Raw genomic sequence first — 19,718 nt, forward strand, 5'->3', positions numbered from 1 at the left:
GCACAAGAGCTCAAAATCATCAATATATGTGTGTGTGTGCCTACAGTAGTAGTAAGCCTGCAGGATTTACTTTAATATGTAAATGTGTGTGTGTGTGTGTGTGTGTGTGTGTGTGTGTAACCTACTAGGGTTACTGTAGGTATACACATACACACCCACAGTAGTTAGGCCAGCAGGCTTTACTTTAAGGAACAGTCTGGTGACCAAATAAAGGGATCTCATGACAAAGTTGTGTTTCCTTTGAGAATACTAATCTCTAAAAGAGAATGTCCAAAAAATATGAATTTTATGAGTAAATAATGTACTTAAAAATATTTGAAGAAGCACAATACAATGGGTTGCTGTTTCCTATTATGTATATTTATTATCAATTACCAGTTATATTTACAATAAATATGGGCAAGGAGTCCAGTCCTTTAGATCTTCTGGCTTGAGCTCTGTTATCAGGAAAAGATTTGAAACAAAAATATTCATAGATAATACACCAAATGTGTCATGTTTAAGGAAAGATTTTTTTCCATTATCTTTATCCAATTTTATTACCTACCTTTTTATTTGTACTCAGCTTTATCATCTGCACAGTGGAACTAATTTAGGGGGTTCTAACCAATTTTTTTCAAAGTATAGTCTTATGATTGCCTGCATTTAAAATATCAAGGGACTATTTCTCAAATTTAAATGTGTGTGAGTCATCCAGGGCATCTTTCTTAAGATGCAGATTCTGATTTTTTAAAGCCTGAAATTCTCCTCTAATAAGCTACCAAGTAATATACGTGCTTCTGGGTTCCTGTTTGATTTGCAAGGACTTTTTTTTAAAGTGTGTGTTTATGTATATGAGTATGTATGTAAATTTACAAAGGCAAGTCCCTCAACAGAATCAATATCTGGAGTTAGGAATGCAAATCATTCCCCAAAGACCACCTCAGCCCAAGTTTTATAAACAATCAGGTTTAAGAAGTACTTATTTAAATAAAATTAAGTGTCTAAATTAAGTTTCAGCTATAAAACTATGTGGATCTAGTCTCATTCTGATATTTTTCTACATCTTAAATTTAAGTCAAACATAGTCTCTTAATTTATAGGGCATGAGTGTCGCTTGAGTGTATATGACTTACAACCGGTTGCCAAACTTTGTGCATCCAGATTAAAATTTTAATTAGGTCTTATCTTTGGCTGTAAGGTCTAAGATAAAACCTTTGTTCTATCCAAAGTTATGAAATTCTTTCTCCAAATCCTTAACAGCAACTGCATACTTCTTTTAGAACTATTTTTTTTTTAAATAGCGTTGCATATTTTTTTTCTTGCCTCATCACAGGATTTTTGGGGCTACACCCAGTTCACTCTGAACTCCTTCCACGCTTCCTCTCCATAACTTTTCAGGTCTTCACAGGAAATGTTTACCTAAACACATACCATCTATAGTATGTGACATCAAGTAGGTACTTTACAACCTAGTACATTAATTCCTTCACCTTAAATTTCTTCATTTTGTTACTGTTACTCAAAAGTTATTGAATATAGCATAACAAAATCACATCATGGTTTCTCATACAGCCTAACAACGTTTTCTAATTTCTGTTTTTTCCTTCCCTTACAGTATAAGCAAGTGGAACAATACATGTCGTTCCATAAGTTACCAGCTGATATGCGTCAGAAGATACATGATTATTATGAACACAGATACCAAGGCAAAATCTTTGATGAGGAAAATATTCTCAATGAACTCAATGATCCTCTGAGAGAGGTAAGATTTATTGTCCTCAGTCTCCACGAGTGTGATCATTGTTTACTTTCTCTTTTCCTGGAAAATCCTCTATTCCATGTTTTGACATTACTCAAAAAAAATTAAAACTGAATGTTAAAACAATTTTTCCTTTTATTCACCCTTATGTTCTCACATTTACAGGCTCTGTGTTTTTAAAAAATGACTGGAGAATTGTTCTGCTAATTATGATTCTCAAGATACCAATTTATTTTCTGTATCCCTGGTTACATGTCCTTTCTTTGGCCCTCATTGTCCATAGCCTCCCAGTCTTCCACTCTCTCATCTCCCGCTCACCAAACTGTTTCATTAACTTCTTTGTGATTTCTACCTTTTTCCTATTTTTGTTTTCCCTGTTCATCTCCTGGACCCTGATCACAGACTACTTGACCCTTGTGAGTCATTCATTTAATGTTACCTCATTAAAACACTTTGTAGCATCTATAACCACCTCTTTTCTCAAGTGGCCCTTCCTTCCCTCCCTAGATGTCTTCCCTCTGCCCACCAGAATGTTCAGGTCACCCCTAGATCAAAAGAACATTCTTGTGATTGTGTTTCTTACACTGGTTTTCTCTTTCTCTTTTCTTTTACTACCAATCTAGAAAGATTATTCTATACTTATCTTCCACTGTGGTTCAACCTCCACTTCTTTACCAAAATCGTTTCCTTGAAAATTATCAGTGAACATTTAGTCATGACATCATTTGTCTTGGATCCATTGGCAGTTCTTGTAAACACTTAATAACACCTATATCCTGAATCTTCTGGGGGAGCTCCTCTAACACTAAACCATTAGTGCCTTTGGCTTTTCACTTTCCATTTCTGGATTTATTTTCTTATTTATTTCATCTCACTCTTTAGTTCTGGAAATTTGACCTCCAAATTCTTGACATAATCTCTGTTTTCTTAAAAGCTATATGATTTCCCTTTGCCATTGCTACATGATTTCCATTTGCCATACATATATAGTAAGCTATGTATTAAAGTGATTATCTTCCATCACTAAGCCATTTATCCTTTGAAGTCTCTCTTCCTGTAAATATTTTAGTTATTATTTTGAGTCATACAGAATGTAAAACTTTAGTCTTTTTTAATCTTTCTCTGCTCTGCACATCCAGTCAATCACCAAATGCTATCAATTCACTGTAACAATGTATCTTACACGTGTGTCCTTGTCTCTTTTATCAAGTTCATGACCCTAACCTTATTGCTGTCACATGGACTATTTGCACTATCCCTTTAGTTTACCTTCCAACCTTTGGTCTGTTTTCTCTAGTTACCACTTAAAGCAGTGATGCCAAATTAATCTTCTTTTACGTGAATGAGATAGTCATGTCTCTGCTCAGAAACATTGTGTTTACAGTTAAATAGAGCCTCTTTGGGCTCATATTCAAGCCCTTCTATGCTCTGATCCTTGCTAAATTTCCAGCTTTATTTTTCCCTATTACCCTATATTTTCCAAAGTGGCCTATAGCCAAATTGTACAACTTACTGTTTTGGAAAAAGCAATTCTGATTTCTCAACTTGCATCATATGTTTTCCAGATATGTTTCTCATCTGTTGGCAAATGTAGTTCAAATAATACTTCTTTATTTTTACTTCCTTTGATTGTCCAAATTAGATCTGGTCTCTTTTTTCCCTGACCCCCAGGGCACCAAGTCCATAATGTTTGAGTACTACTTTCCATTTTGTCTATTATCACGATTTTTCCACATTAGTTTCCTCCACTTTTGTCTTGAAAGTTCCTTAAGAGCAAAGGTCACTTCCTCTATATTTTAAATTTTTCTTGAAATTCCTACTATATGTAGCAAGTATAAAATACTCAATAAATATGTCCATTTCACCTAGCATCTTTACCATTTATAACCATCCCTAAGTATCTACATCCATTAAAAGTTATTTATATATTTTTTTTAAGTTATTTATATTTTTTAAGCCTTAAGACATCAGTTAAGAGTTTTGGAAACAGAAGGAGCTGAATATCTGCTATTGATTAACTTATTTTCTCTACAGAGTCCTCAATCAAATAATAACGTGCAAATATTTTTGCTTTGAGAAATAGAATTAAACCTTTGTATTTTTTAAAAAGCTATATGTCATGTTTTTTAATCTATTAATATGTTTTGCTTTATCTCTTTGTTGGATTATAGATTTTGTTTTAAATACAAATCCTCTTCACTAAGGGGCCAAACAGGACACTGATACCAGGTTAGGTTCTCAAGGGCCAGGCAGGATTCAAAGGTGGGGTAGGATGGGCCATAGTGTAGAAACAAAGGTAGCTAAATAGACAGTATCAGGGATTAAGATGGAATCAATAGGCAGATGGATACAATAAATCTAATGATTTATTTGAAAGAAGCAAAAAAGTAAGGATTCCAACAGAAAATGTCATTGAGGGACTATAGAAAGCCAACAGAAAGTGAGAATAAAAATGAACCCTAAAAAGCTGAATGATTAAACAAGAAACATTTCTCCATGCTAAAAATGGTTAATGTAATATAAAATCAGAATAACAAGAAAATTTTCTTAATCATGTGTTTGTTATTAGTTACTGCCACACTTTGACTCTGATCTTAAGTGGAAAAATTCCACTTTTCATTTTTATCCCCTTCAGTTCAGTTGCTCAGTCGTGTCTGACTCTTTGCGACCCATGGACTGTAGCATGCCAGGCTTCCCTGTCCATCACCACCTCCCAGAGCCTACTCAAACTCATGTCCATTGCATCGGTGATGACATCCAACCATCTCATCCTCTGTTGTCCCCTTCTTCTCCCGCCTTCAATCTTTCCCAGCATCAGGGTCTTTTCCAATGAGTCGGTACTTCGCATCAGTGGCCAAAGTATTGGAGTTTCAGCATCAGTCCTTCCAGTGAATATTCAGGACTGATCTCCTTTAGGATGGACTGATTGGATCTCCTTGCAGTCCAAGGGACTCTCAAGAGTCTTTTCCAGCACCACAGTTCAAAAGTATCAATTCTTCAGTGCTCAGCTTTCTTTATAGTCCAACTCTCACATCTATACACATGCCCCCAATTCCCTCAATTCCTACAACTATTCTGTCATTCACTTATAATAATTTTTCCCTTATATTTTCATATGCCATGTTCTTGCCTGGAGAATCCCAGGGACAGAGGAGCCTGGTGGGCTGCCATCTATGCGGTTGCACAGTCGGACACGACTGAAGAGACGCAGCAGCAGCAGCAGCAGCATAGTTCAGAGCTTCAGCATCTTTTACTTCACTTTCTGATGTGCACCCACCACTTTCCTCCCTACCTTTGATCTCAATTAGCTCAAACGCATCCCATCCCTTGGCTATCACATTGAATGATATACAATACAGGTCCAATGTTACTCTCTTGGAATCTAACTATGGCTTCCTATCCCCTCTAAGAAAAAGGCCAAGCTGCTTGAATTGCACTGGAGAAGCTCTCTGATCTGCCTCCACCTTTACATTCATGACTCACTGACAGAAAATTGTTGATAATTTCCCTGGGAGGAAAAATGTTGCTGATTGTCTCTTGGCCTTTCTTTATGCTACCCTCCCTATCTTCAATCCTTTCTACCCAACTTTCCTTCAATTTTCCATCAAACAGTCTTACCAGGCATGAGTTTCTTCATAAATTTTCTCTGAAAACTCTCTATCACTGTATTTTCATTTGTCAGATTACTCTTTGTCTCTTTCAAGACTGTGAGCGTCTTGAGGATAGAGACTGTGCCGTAGTATCTTGGTGTCTCTAATGACTAGTATTTGATAGGAGCTCATTAAATGTTTATTAGAAAAATGGTCTTTTACTGAATTATGAGTGAAAAGCAGGGTAAAAAAGTATGGATATTTAATCAAATTAGAGATCTTAGAAGTTGAAGCATGAAATGCTGAAATATTTAACACCTTAAAAAGGTGAAAACAATGTTTGTTCCTTTGTTCTTCAACTTTTGCTCTTCTGGCATCAGAGTCACACAAAAGCCAGACTTTAACATGAACTAAAACTATAGAAACAGGAAGAGTAGCATAGGAAGGTAAGCAAAGACATTGGCCAGCCGGTAACAGAAGTCATTATTCAAATGAAACCTGGATCTAAAAAAGCCAGATATGTTTTACAAAGAAAAGTTTAGTAAGAACAATGGGAAATATATCTTGCTCTCTGTTAACTTGGAGTATTATGTACCTGCTATATTTAGGTCATAGTGGTAGATCACAAGAAACATTTTAAAAGTAGTAAAATACATCATTCTGTCTTTCAAAAGCTGTATTCTAATTTAGAAGATGGGGTGTTAATTTATGCAAAGATGTATTTTGGTCCCTATTGTGCCTCTTGTGTCCAGAAAGTGCCTGGCATTTAGAAGACATTGAATGATTGATACTATAAATATAAAATTAATGAAACCAAGATACTTAGAAAGAGAAAACTAGATTATTTGACATGTATATTTTAATAAAAGGTAAAAATATAAGATGTGCATTGTATGCACAAACACATACCACATGTAATTGTTAATCATATATTCAAGTTTGAGCCAACAATTATCTTACATTTTAATAAGACTTCTAACTAAAATGCTTCATTGTCCAGAATCTTCCTTTTTATGAAAGTATTTTGCATAATTTGAGATGCTGATATATACTTTAGAGCAACAATTTCTGCTAACACAAGTCTGGGTACTCACAAATGTACAAAAGTGAAAGTCAGGTCAAACTTTAGATTCTAAAAAGCTTATTAAAAAACCCCATTGTTTGAAAATAGAGGAATGTGAAATTATTCCTTACTCATAATCAATTAAATCTGTGTTTTATTTATTCTTCATCCTTTCTTTTCAATGTGTTTCAATATTTTTAAATATGAAGAATCTCTTAGATGTAAAATGACAGGAAGAATTTCATTTGTGTGACCTTTGAAAGTTCTTACCAGAAACTCATATCATGCATATGCAAAATAATTTAGCTAGTAGATATTTCGAGAGCACTACTTTATTGAAAGAATTCCTGTGCAGAAACTACGTGATTTATCTCTTTCATACATTGGAACAAATTGCTGAAATGCCTTCAACAAATACCCGACTCACTGTTGAGGTCTCAATAAAATGTTGCCTCCTTAGCAGGGCCTCCACTGAGAAGTTCATCTGAGTTAATTTCCTTGCATTCTCCATCACATGAGCTTTGCTGTTGGTATACATCACTTTGTTGTCTTGTTGTCTCTTTTTATTTATTTGTTAATTGTCTGATCGGCTATAGGAACTCAGGACCCAAAAAAGTAAGGACTTCTTGATTTCCACCATAGCTCCAGCCCCTCCATAGTACATCTTTAATAACTGCTTGTTGGATAAATAAAGTCAAATTGTTAGAGGCTGGAGATTATTAGATGATTAGAACTTCAAGGGAGCATTTTGGAGACACACTAGAGATGCTGGCATGAAGAAAAGTGATACCCAGAATTATGATATACTATGCCACTTAACATTCTTAGTATCACTTTAGATTGTACTATGGAGAACGTGGTTTCTAACATATAATGAAAGGATGCTGGCATCTTTAGATTCCTCTGTGAGTTTGTTTTGATATATACACTAAAAACTCAGAAGGTCCTATTTTGCATGTAGTTGTTTTTATTTTCTTTTTAACTTTCTCAATGTTTATACACATTAGTGATTTATTTCTGAGTAAACCTGAGGAGTGGGGGAGTATGCCAAAACAGTACAATTTTTAAAGGTTTCTGAGTGTTTTGTCCAAACTCTATAATATTAATAGTATCCATGAGATAGATAGAAAACAAATACTATTTTTCTTACATTGTTATGCCAGGTGTGCCTTAGGGTAATGTCAGTGGTTCGTAAAACAAAAGTTGCTAGATTCCCTGTCTGAACCTACGCAGTGAGCCACTCAAGGTGGAGAAAATTCAGAATGGCACATAAATCTGTGTGTTCTTCATCCTCGAGCTAGGCCATATGACCACAGCACTCACTGGCATTGTCAGCATCCTGAGAAGTGATTGGAAAGTCATCTAAAAAAATTATCTTTGTTTCACTGTCAACTAATATACATGGACCCGAGAATACAGGAACAACTACAGTTTTCTGAAAAAATTGCTTAGAATAGTACCTAGAAACTTGGCATTTTAAATTAGAGCCACTATAGTGATGCATTAGTTATCTGTCATCTAGAATCGTCACTCTCTGGTTGGTCTGCGACTGTGTAGGTTAAAATTCTGAGTCTGCAAAGATGGACTTCAGTGATCTCCAGAAACCTCCTCTCCCTCCCTGTTGTACCCAGGCCTGGTTTGCCTGAAGAGCGCTCCTGTTCTTCTTCCATCCACTTAAAATATGCACCTGTTTTGCCTTGTGGGCTCAGAGGTCTTCTGTTTCATTGTTTTGAATGGTTTAAATTGCCTTTATGATATTCTCAGTGTTTTGAATAGCATCATGTATGAGTGAAAGCCAACTATGGAGGAGCCATGCAGCGTCAGGGGTAGAATATGGCCCTGGTTCCACTGGCCTCATTTTTTGTTTGTTTTTATTTTATACTGAAGTTTACTGGTGGCTCAGTGGTAAAGAATCCCCCTGCCAATGTAGGACGTAGGGGTTTGATATCTGAGTCGGGAAAATCCCCTGGAGAAGGAAATGGCAACACACTCCAGAATTCTTGCCTATAAAATCCCATGGACAGAGGAGCCTGGCAGTCTACAGTCCATGGGGTCACAAACGGTCAGACACAACTGATCAATCAAATAACAAATAGTTAATTTATAATGTTATGTTAAGTTCAGGTGTACACCAAAGTGATTTAGTTATACATATACATATGTCTATTCTTTTTCAGATTCTTTTCCCATATAGGTTATTACAGAATACTAAGTAGAGTTCCCTGTGCTATACAGTAGATCCTTTTTGATGATCTATTTTAATATAATAGTGTGTATTTGTTAATCCCAATTTCCTAATTTATAGCCCCCCTCCCCACCATCCCCCTTTGGTAACCACAAGTTTATTTTTAAGGCTGTGAGTCTTTCTGTTTTGTAAATAAGTTTCTTGTATCATTTTTTAGATTTGTGTTTCTCTGTGTGACTTAATTCAGTGTGATAATCTCTAGGCCCATTTATGTTGCTGCAAATGGCATTATTTCATACTTATTTGAAGGCTGAATAATATTCCATTGTATGTGTGGTATACTTATTTTAAGGCTGAATAATATTCCATTGTATGTACTCTGTTAGGTACTTATCATCATCATTTATATTTAAAGATGAAGAAAGTAAAATATGTGCAAGTTATGAAATAGCCCAAACTTGTGCAGATACTAAGTTGTGGTGCTGCATTTATATGAAGCTAATGGCACTAAGATCATGGCATCTGGTCCCATCACTTCATGGGAAAAATATGGGGAAACAGTGGAAACAGTGTCAGACTTTATTTTGGGGGGCTCCAAAATCACTGCAGATGGTGATTGCAGCCATGAATTTAAAAGACGCTGACTCCTTGGAAGGAAAGTTATGACCAACCTAGACAGCATATTAAAAAGCAAAGACATTACTTTGTCAACAAAGGTCCATCTAGTCAAGGCTATGGTTTTTCCAGTCGTCATGTATGGATGTGAGAGTTGGACTGTGAAGAAAGCTGAGTGGTGAAAAAATGATGCTTTTGAACTGTGGTGTTAGAGAAGACTCTTGGGAGTCCCTTGGACTGCAAGGAGATCCATCCAGTCCATCCTAAAGGAGATCAGTCCTGGGTGTTCATTGGAAGGACTGATGCTGAAGCTGAAACTCCAGTACTTTGGCCACCTCATGTGAAGAGTTGACTCATTGGAAAAGACCCTGATGCTGGGAGGGATTGGGGGCAGGAGAATAAGGGGACCACAGAGGATGAGATGGCTGGATAGCATCACCAACTCGATGGACATGAGTTTGAGTAAACTCCGGGAGTTGGTGATGGACAGGGTGGCCTGGCATGCTGCGATTCATGGGGTCGCAAAAAGTCGGACACAACTGAGCGACTGAGCTGAACTGAGCTGAATGACACTATGGAGAACAGTGTGGGACTTACCATATGATCCAGCAATCCCACATACCACATCTTTATCCATTAATCTGTGGATGGACATTTAGGTTGCTTCCATGTCTCAGCTGTTGTAAGTAGTTCTGAAATGAACATTGGGGTGCATGTATCTTTTTGAAGTATGATTTTCTCCAGGTACATGCCCAGCAGTGGGATTGCTGGATCATATGGTAAGTCCCACACTGTTCTCCATGGTGCCAATAGCCTCATATAAATGCAGCACCACAACTTAGTATCTGCACGACTTTGGGCTATTTCACAACTTGTACATATTTTACTTTCTTCATCTTTAAATATAAATGATGATGATAAGTACCTAACAGAGATGTTTTAAAATTAAATGAGAAAAAAAAACATTAAAAGTTTGAAAAGTGCCTGGTACATAGTAAGTACACAGTAAAATTTGATTCTTAGTATTACTATGATTCCGTGAAAAATAGTATATAGTCGCAGCCCACACGGCTCTTACAACTTGAGGAGAGACAGAAATTTAAGCCAGCAATTATAACTGTGTGTTAGTGCTGTGAGAGGTCATATAGAGGGTGTTAGACCATACTTCAGAGGGACACTAACTCCAGGTTTATCGTATGTCTCATTTCTTTTGGAATTTATTCAAACAATCTGCTAACAAGCCCTCCCTCCAGTTTAACAACCAGCCCTCTGGAGACAACATCTTAGCATCAAAACTTGGCATTGGAATGTTAGGATCAGAGACTGATGACACTTTAATGCAGGAGTATATTTAAAACAAAAAACTAATTAGAAAAATTCAGTGAGCCATACCCCTCTGCTTATGAGAGCCTGTTGGAATGTGTACAAAGTAAGAAGGTCTATTTTTATCATGATCAGATTTATACTGATTTGATTAGAGCAAAATGGCAAACTTAACAGTCGAGAAAGAGGTTAATGCACTTCTAAGTCTGTCTCCAAAGTTCAGAACTGATCTATTTTTAAACAATGGCATGTGAAGAGCTGTGGGCTGAAAATAGGTACAGATCATGTGTCCCAGCAGAATATAGGACGTCAGTATATTTCATTTTCACAGAACATGAATTGGGCTGAGAGTATAATACTGTCCTTCTGACCTTTAATTTGTTGAATAGAATGTTAGGGAAAAAATCCTAATTTGCATGCATATATTTAGTATAATTCAGAATAAACTTTTAAAGTACATACTTATTGGTTTTTTGAATGTCTCCTAAAAATGTGTTTAGTTCAGATTAATTAAAATAGCCTAGACACTTCCCTGGTGGCTCAGAGGTTAAAGCGTCTGCCTCCAATGCTGGAGACCTGGGTTCAATCCCTGGGTCGGGAAGATCCCCTGGAGAAGGAAATGGTAACCCGCTCCAATACCCTTGCCTGGAGAATCCCATGGACGAAGGAGCCTGGTAGGCTATCGTCCATGGGGTCGCAAAGAGTCGGACATGACTGAGTGACTTCACTTCCACTTTCTTTCAGACCCATAGTATGATAAAGCTGTACAGGAATCGTGTGTCATATACTCACATAAAAGGCACAGTAACCAAAGGCTAGAAAATATATGTAAGTGATCTAATCTTGGTCACATTACCAAGGAAAGCAATTGAGTCTTTCCACTTTCATCTTAGAACTTTTCCCTTGTATCCCTAGTTTTTAGAAAACAAACAGACAAAAAGCATTTATTGATTTCTTAATGTGTACAAGATACTGATTCAAGCATGATGAGAAGGTAAATTATAAAATGTAGTTTCTAGTCCCACAGTGCTTTACTGTGTGTTTGTCAAGAAAAGATAGAAAAACATGAAAAAAAAAATGAAGAAAAAGTTAAAATACATTACTAAAAATACAAGAAATGTAGGAAGCTACATATGGTTAATTGCCAGAGCAAAGCAGACATTACTCACTAAACTTTGAAATGGATTAAAGACTTAAATTCAGTTCAGCTCAGTTCAGTTGCTCAGTCGTGTCCGACTCTTTGCGACCCCATGAACTGCAGCATGCCAGGCCTCACTGTCCATCACCAACTCCCACAGTTCACCCAAACCCATGTCCATTGAGTCGGTGATGCCATCCAACCATCTTATCCTCTGTTTTCCCCTTCTCCTTCTGCCCTCAGTCTTTACCAGCATCAGGGTCTTTTCAAATGAGTCAGCTCTTCGCATCAGATTGCCAAAGTATTGGAGTTCCAAAGAATAGCAAGGAGAGATAAGAAAGCCTTCCTCAGTGATCAGTGCAAAGAAATAGAGGGAAACAATAGAATGGGAAAGACTAGAGATCTCTTCAAGAAAATTAGAGATACCAAGGGAACATTTCATGCAAAAATGGGCTCAATAAATGACAGAAATGGTAGGGACCTAACAGAAGCAGAAGATATTAAGAAGAGGTTAAGAATACACAGAAGAACTGTACAAAAAAGATCTTCATGACCCAGATAATCACGATGGTATGATCACTCACCTACCAGATAAGCACGATGGTGTGATCACTCACCTACCAGATAATCACGATGCTGTGATCAGTCACCTAGAGCCAGACATCCTGGAATGTGAAGTCAAGTGGGCCTTAGGAAGCATCACTATGAACAAAGCTAGTGGAGGTGATGGAATTTCAGTTGAGCTATTTCAAATCCTGAAAGATGATGTTGTGAAAGTGCTGCACTCAATATGCCAGCAAATTTGGAAAACTCAGCAGTGGTCACAGGACTGGAAAAGGTCAGTTTTCATTCCAATCCCAAAGAAAGACTTAAACATATGGACCTAAAATCACAAAACTCTTAGAAGAAAACATAGGAAAAAATGCTTCTTGACATGGGTTCTGAAAATGATTTTTTTGGATGAGACCTAAAACACAAGCAATAAAATAAAAACTGTTAGTCAAACTACATAAAACTAAAAAGTTTCTGCAGAACAATCAACACAATAAAAAGACAACCCACGGACTGGAAGAAAATACTTGGAATCCACACATCTGAGGATAGGTTAATATTCAAAATACATAAACAACTGACATAACTCAAGAACAGGAAAGCAAGTAGTCCATTTAAAAAGTGGGCAAAGGACCCGAATAGACTTTTTTTTCCCCCAGAAAAGACATTCAAATGGCCCTGAGACATATTGAGATGTGCTGAATTTAACTGATTATTAGAAAAATGCAAATCAAAACCACAGGGAGCTATCACCTCACACCTATTGGAATGTCTGTTATCAAAGGACAAGATATAGCAAGTACTGGGGAGGACATGGAGGAAAGGGAAACTGGGAAGGTCAGGAGGAAGACAGTTTGTATCATTGAGCAAGAGCCAGATCGCTGTACCTTTTCCTTGATTTTTCCTAACATCCCTTCAGTACTCTGCTTTATTGATTATGCCAAAGCCTTTGACTGTGTGGATCACAACAACCTGTGGAAAACTCCTAAAGAGATGGGAATACCAGACCACCTGACCTGCTTCTCAAGAAATCTGTATGCAGGTCAGGAAGAAACAGTTAGAACTGGACATGGAACAACAGACTAGTTCTAAATCAGGAAAGGAATACATCAAGGCTGAATATTGTCACCCTGCTTATTTAACTTACATGAAGAGTACATCACGAGAAACATTGAGTTGGATGAAACACAAGCTGGAATCAAGATTGCTGGGGAAAATATCAGTAACCTCAGATATGCAAATGACACCAGCTTTATGGCAGAAAGTGAAGAAGAACTAAAGAGCTTCTTGATGAAAGTGAAAGAGGAGAGTGAAAAAGTTGGCTTAAAGCTCAACATTCAGAAAACTAAGATCATGGCATCTGGTCCCATCAGTTCATGGCAAATAGATGGGGAAACAATGGAAACAGTGAGAAACTTTATTTTTTTGGACTCCAAAATCACTGCAGATGGTGACTGCAGCCATGAAATTAAAAGACACTTGCTCCTTGGAAGAAAAGTGATGACCAACCTAGACAGACTATTAAAAAACAGAGACATTACTTTGCTGACAAAGGTCTGTCTAGTCAAGGCTATGGTTTTTCCAGTAGTCATCTATGGATGTGAGAGTTGGACTATAAAGACAGCTGAGCACCAGAGAATTGATGCTTTTGAACTGTGGTGTTGGAGAAGACTCTTGAGAGTCCTTTGAACTGCAAGGAGATCCAACCAGTCCATCCTAAAGGAAATCAGTCCTGAATACTCATTGGAGGGACTGATGCTGAAGCTGAAACTCCAATCCTTTGGCCACCTGATGCAAAGAACTGACTCTTTGGAAAAGACCCTAGTGCTGGGAAAGATTGAAGGTACAAGGAGAAGGGGAGGACAGAGGATGAGATGGCTGGATGGCATCACTGACTCAATGGACATGAGTTTGGGTAAACTCTGGGAGTTGGTGATGGACAGGGAGGCCTGGCATGCTGCAGTCCCTGGGGTCACAAAGAGTCGGGCAAGACTGAGTGACTGAACTGAACTTCCATACTCACCCCTACCCCAATATTTTTCTGGGTGACAGTGTTTAGGACTTCAAAAATTAATCCTGTGCTAGTGTTGTATAATTCCACTTATGAGGCTGGTGAAATAAGCACATTCATAGCAACAGAGAGTAGAATTTATCAGTGATTTGAGTGCAGGGAGAAAGTTATAGTTTAAAGGTTACAGAACTTTGGTTGAAATTGATGAGAGTGTTCTAGGTATAGATACAGAGGAACTTCCCAGGTGGCGCTAGTGGTAAAAAACCCACCTGCCAGTGCAGGAGACATAAGAGATGCCAGTTCGATCCCTGGGTCAAGAAGATCCCTGGAGGACGGTATGACAACCCACCCCAGTATTCTTGCCTGGAGAATCCCATGGACAGAGGAGTCTGGCAGGCTACAGTCCGTCGGGTATCAAGAGTCAGACACGACTGAAGTGACTCAGCACGCACAATCACTAGTGGCAACGCTCAACATTATGAATGTTCTTGTGAATTGTACATGGAAATGCTTAAACTATAAATATTGTTGTATATATTTTATAAACATCTAAAAAGTGAATCTTATAAAATAGCACCCATCATTATAACTCTCGTCCTGCCTCTAAAGTCATTTCCATCTGCCTGTAGCTCTTGTCAACTAAATGCCCATGATACTTCACACTCAATACAAAAATAAAGCAAAATCCTTTTTTCGTGTAAGTAAAGTCTTTTTTTTTGTTTTCTGTTTTTTAATTTATTTCACCCCAGACTGAAGAGCGCAGAAGTTGTTGATGTGTGTGGGCTGTATTCTACAGCTTCTCAGAGCCGTCTGAGCTGGATCATGTGTATTATCCCTGCCACCGCCGTACTTCCAGCGCTGAGGTGCTGCTGTGTCTTGACAGATAACTCCTAGGGGCCAGCTTCGTCCTTCCTGCCACACTTTAGCCAGCCTAACTCGCTATGTTAGTTTGTTGGGGCTGTAATCACAAAATACCAAGGTGGCTTAAACAACATACAATCATTATCTCACATTTCTCAGGGCTGAAGTCCAAGGTCAAGTGTCAGCAGGTTTTGGTTCTTCTGAGGCTTCTCTCCTTTGCTTGCAGATGGCTACCTTTCTTTTAATGTGCCTAGGTTTTTTCTTCTCATGGCAGTCAGACTGGATTATGACCTACTCTCACAGCTTTCTTTTAACTTCATCTCCTCGTTAATAGTCCTGTCTCCAAACACAGGCACATTCTGAAGTACTGGGAGTTAAGACTTCAACATATGAATGTAGAGGTGTCACCATTAAGCCCATAATGCTTGCCAACACGTGCAATGCTTAAATCTAACTAATGTAAGGACAAATAAATGTTTAATGCAGCTTTGAATGCCTGCTTAGTTTCAGGGAGTGGCCTGATTTCCTCATGTCCTTTGCATACGTACACATACTGTTATTTCTATTGCTGCCCTATTAATGGTGAAAAAGAATTTATGTGGATTTTATTATAAAGTTTCACGAATAGGTTTTTATCAAATTCTCCAAACCCCTTCTCAGATTTTTTTTAACTCATTGTACTATCCGCGGGTCCTGTTTGAATAATATTTTTTAGTTTAGCTGTTTGATGTATTCACTGTATTTGACAGTCCAGATTAATCTGTTTTTATCCTTCCAAGTGGGCTTCACTCCTGTTCTGTAAATCACTCTACAACTTGCTCACAGTTTACAGACCACTGGAACCGCACTCCCTCGTGTTTACACAAATCCTAACTGAGCTTCAGCCTAGGATTCCAGAGTGGGACAGTGATACTCAGTCTCTAATGAACACTGTCATTGTCAGTATACAGTTTTTTAAAATTTATTTATTTTTGGCTGGCCTGGGTCTTTGTTGCAGCACGCAGGCTTGTCGTTGCTCCTTGCAGGCTTTCTCTAGTTGTAGCAAGTGGGAGCTACTCTGTATTTGTGGCGCATGGGCATCTTATTGCGGCAGCTTCTCTTGTTGCAGAGTACAGGCTTTAGAGCTCACGGGCTTAAGTAGTTGTGACACACAGGCTTAGTTGCCCTGCTGCTTGTAGGATCTTAGTTCCTGGACCAGGGATCGAACCTGTGTCCCCTGCATTGGCAGGCAGATTCTTAACCATTGGACCACCAGGGAAGTCTTAATATACAATATTTTGATTTAGGCTTTTTGATCTGTTTCTACATTGTTTTCTTTCCTGTACAATCAAATTTATGTGAATGTTAAGAGAATTTTATGTCATCTGCTGACATCCTGTATGGTACCTAATATGTTCCTGTGTTCTAGGAAGACAAAACAGTAGGAGTATGCAAAGACCAAATTAATCTCAAGCTTCATTTGCATTCGTTTGGTAAAGTTTAAATGTGATTTAATATCTCAGAACCAAATTAGATGCATATGAGAACTGTAACTACAGAAAACATTTAAATTTTTGAATCTGTATCTCTCAAAATTCACCATGTTCTGATCTATTCTTTACAAGCAGGCAGATTTCATTTAAGTCACTTAATCATAATTTGTCATTTGTATATGCAGAGATTTTAGGCCAGTTACCTTTTAACTCATAAAATGAAGAGGCTATGAACCTAGCAATTAATGCTATAGCCAAATTTAAAAATAAGAAATGGTGAAAAATATTAAAGCTGGCCAGTATTTAAAAGTCCATTGCAGACTATTTATCTCTTTATCTCTATTGGGTTTTTCTTAATATAACTACCATTAACATAAGATGAAATATTGTGTGGCCATTAACAAGAATGTTATTGAAGACCATAACTCAAAATGGTAAGCATTTTATGTTATAAATGTGGGGAATAATAGATATTCAGTGTTATTATGATTTCAATTAAGTTAAGGTGAATAAGAAATCACATTAAAAGAATACATAAATTATTTTCAGTGATGGAAATATGGTGATTTTTTTTCTTTTATTATTTTAAGGGATATGTGTATATTCATTTTAATTTTAAAGATTTTTAAAAATACAATTGCTTGCTAATATAACAATTTTTATTTTTTTTAATAAGATGTAAAACTGCAGTTAACTAAAATTGAGGCATCCTATACATTAATTCATCAATCCTCTAACTCCTTATCTTACCTCTAACTCCTTTAACTTCCCCCATATAAATGTTATTCATCTCAGCTCAGTGGGTAAAGAATCTGCCTGCAATTCATGAGACCCTGGTTCGATTCCTGGGTTGGAAAGATCCCCTGGAGAAGAGATAGGCTACCCACTCCAGTATTCTTCGGTTTCTCTGGTGGCTAGATGGTAAAGAATGCACCCATGATGCAGGAGATCTGGGTTCGATCCCTGGGTTGGGAAGATCCCCTGGAGGATGGCATGGCAACCCACTCCAATATTCTTGCCTAGGAATTGCCATGGATGGAGGAGCCTGGTGGGCTAAGACCATGGGGTGGCAAAGAGTCAGACACAGCTGAGTGACTAAGCACATAGCACATCTCTAACCAAAGTTTTTTAAGAGACCTCACTTTCTTATCTCTAACTCCTTTAAATTCCCCCAAATAAATATTACATGTATTTCTTACCTTTGAATTTTATTACATATTTTTAATTTTCAGATTATTTAGGAATTGTAAAGATAGTTAAATGCTCTCTTTAAAAAAAAAAAAGACATTATCCCAACTGACGAAACAGCTCTTCATAAATTTTCTGTAATGGGGACACAGAAATCAAGGGAAATGCTTTGACTTTCAGAAATTGAAGCAGTTACCTAACTTGTTAATCAATGTTTGCATAAGTGTTTAAAACATTTTCAAGCATTAAGGTTTGTATGGGGTGATTGACTTATACATTCAGTCAACCATCTCGAAAATTAAAATACAGTCCACCAGATCACTATAAGCCTGTTGGAAATGCTGAGGGAAATTTTTTTTTTTTTAATTTCGACTATATGCTTCTTTAAAAAAAAAAATGGATTGTCTATTTAATTTGCAATTCAATTTCTGAATTACTACATCATTAGGGAGTTGTAAGAATTTTTACTTTGGCCAAAGGGAATATCACTGACTGTGCTCAAAGACTATCTTGTCATTTTTTTTTTTTTTTTTATCTTGTCATTTTTATCTTCTGAACCCCTGCTCCTATTTTGACTTTTGTCTTTAATAACCAGTACTCAACTCAACTTTTTTTTTTTTTTCCAGTGGGTTTTGTCATACATTGATATGAATCAGCCATGGATTTACATGTATTCCCAATCCCGATCCCCCCTCCCACCTCCCTCTCCACCCGATTCCTCTGGGTCTTCCCAGTGCACCAGGCCGGAGCACTTGTCTCATGCATCCCACCTGGGCTGGTGATCTGTTTCACCATAGATAGTATACATGCTGTTCTTTTGAAATATCCCACCCTCACATTCTCCCACAAAGTTCAAAAGTCTGTTCTGTATTTCTGTGTCTCTTTTTCTGTTTTGCATATAGGGTTATCGTTATCACCTTTCTAAATTCCATATATATGTGTTAGTATGCTGTAATGTTCTTTATCTTTCTGGCTTACTTCACTCTGCATAATGGGCTCCAGCTTCATCCATCTCATTAGGACTGGTTCAAATAAATTCTTTTTAATGGCTGAGTAATATTCCATGGTGTATATGTACCACAGCTTCCTTATCCATTCATCTGCTGATGGGCATCTAGGTTGCTTCCATGTCCTGGCTATTATAAACAGTGCTGCGATGAACATTGGGGTGCACGTGTCTCTTTCAGATCTGGTTTCCTCAGTGTGTATGCCCAGAAGTGAGATTGCTGGGTCATATGGCAGTTCTATTTCCAGTTTTTTAAGAAATCTCCACACTGTTTTCCATAGCGGCTGTACTAGTTTGCATTCCCACCAACAGTGTAAGAGGGTTCCCTTTTCTCCACACCCTCTCCAGCATTTATTGCTTGTAGACTTTTGGATAGCAGCCATCCTGACTGGCGTGTAATGGTACCTCATTGTGGTGCTGGGAAAACTGGTCAACCACTTGTAAAAGAATGAAACTAGAACACTTTCTAACACCATACACAAAAATAAACTCAAAATGGATTAAAGATCTAAATGTAAGGCCAGAAACTATAAAACTCCTAGAGGAGAACATAGGCAAAACACTCTCCGACATAAATCACAGCAAGATCCTCTATGACCCACCTCCCAGAATATTGGAAATAAAAGCAAAACTAAACAAATGGGACCTAATGAAACTTAAAAGCTTTTGCACTACAAAGGAAACTATAAGCAAGGTGAAAAGACAGCCCTCAGATTGGGAGAAAATAATAGCAAATGAAGAAACAGACAAAGGATTAATCTCAAAAATATACAAGCAACTCCTGAAGCTCAATTCCAGAAAAATAAATGACCCAATCAAAAAATGGGCCAAAGAACTAAACAGACATTTCTCCAAAGAAGACATACAGATGGCTAACAAACACATGAAAAGATGCTCAACATCACTCATTATTAGAGAAATGCAAATCAACTCAACTTTTAGAAAAAAATCTGACCTAATATATTCTTGGCTT

At 37.4% G+C, this 19,718-nt stretch overlaps 1 protein-coding gene across 1 annotated transcript in view; it reads left to right on the forward strand.

Annotated features, from left to right (window-relative positions):
* HCN1 (hyperpolarization activated cyclic nucleotide gated potassium channel 1) overlaps positions 1 to 19,718 on the forward strand; it is a 436,789-nt gene that overhangs the window by 347,674 nt on the left and 69,397 nt on the right. The window contains exon 5 of the mRNA XM_043887787.1: positions 1,598 to 1,744. Within this exon, the coding sequence (XP_043743722.1) occupies positions 1,598 to 1,744 (147 nt within the window). The remainder of the gene's footprint in view (positions 1 to 1,597; positions 1,745 to 19,718) is intronic.

Source organism: Cervus elaphus, chromosome 25, assembly GCF_910594005.1.
Source record: "Cervus elaphus chromosome 25, mCerEla1.1, whole genome shotgun sequence".
Classification (NCBI taxonomy): Eukaryota; Metazoa; Chordata; class Mammalia; order Artiodactyla; family Cervidae; genus Cervus; species Cervus elaphus.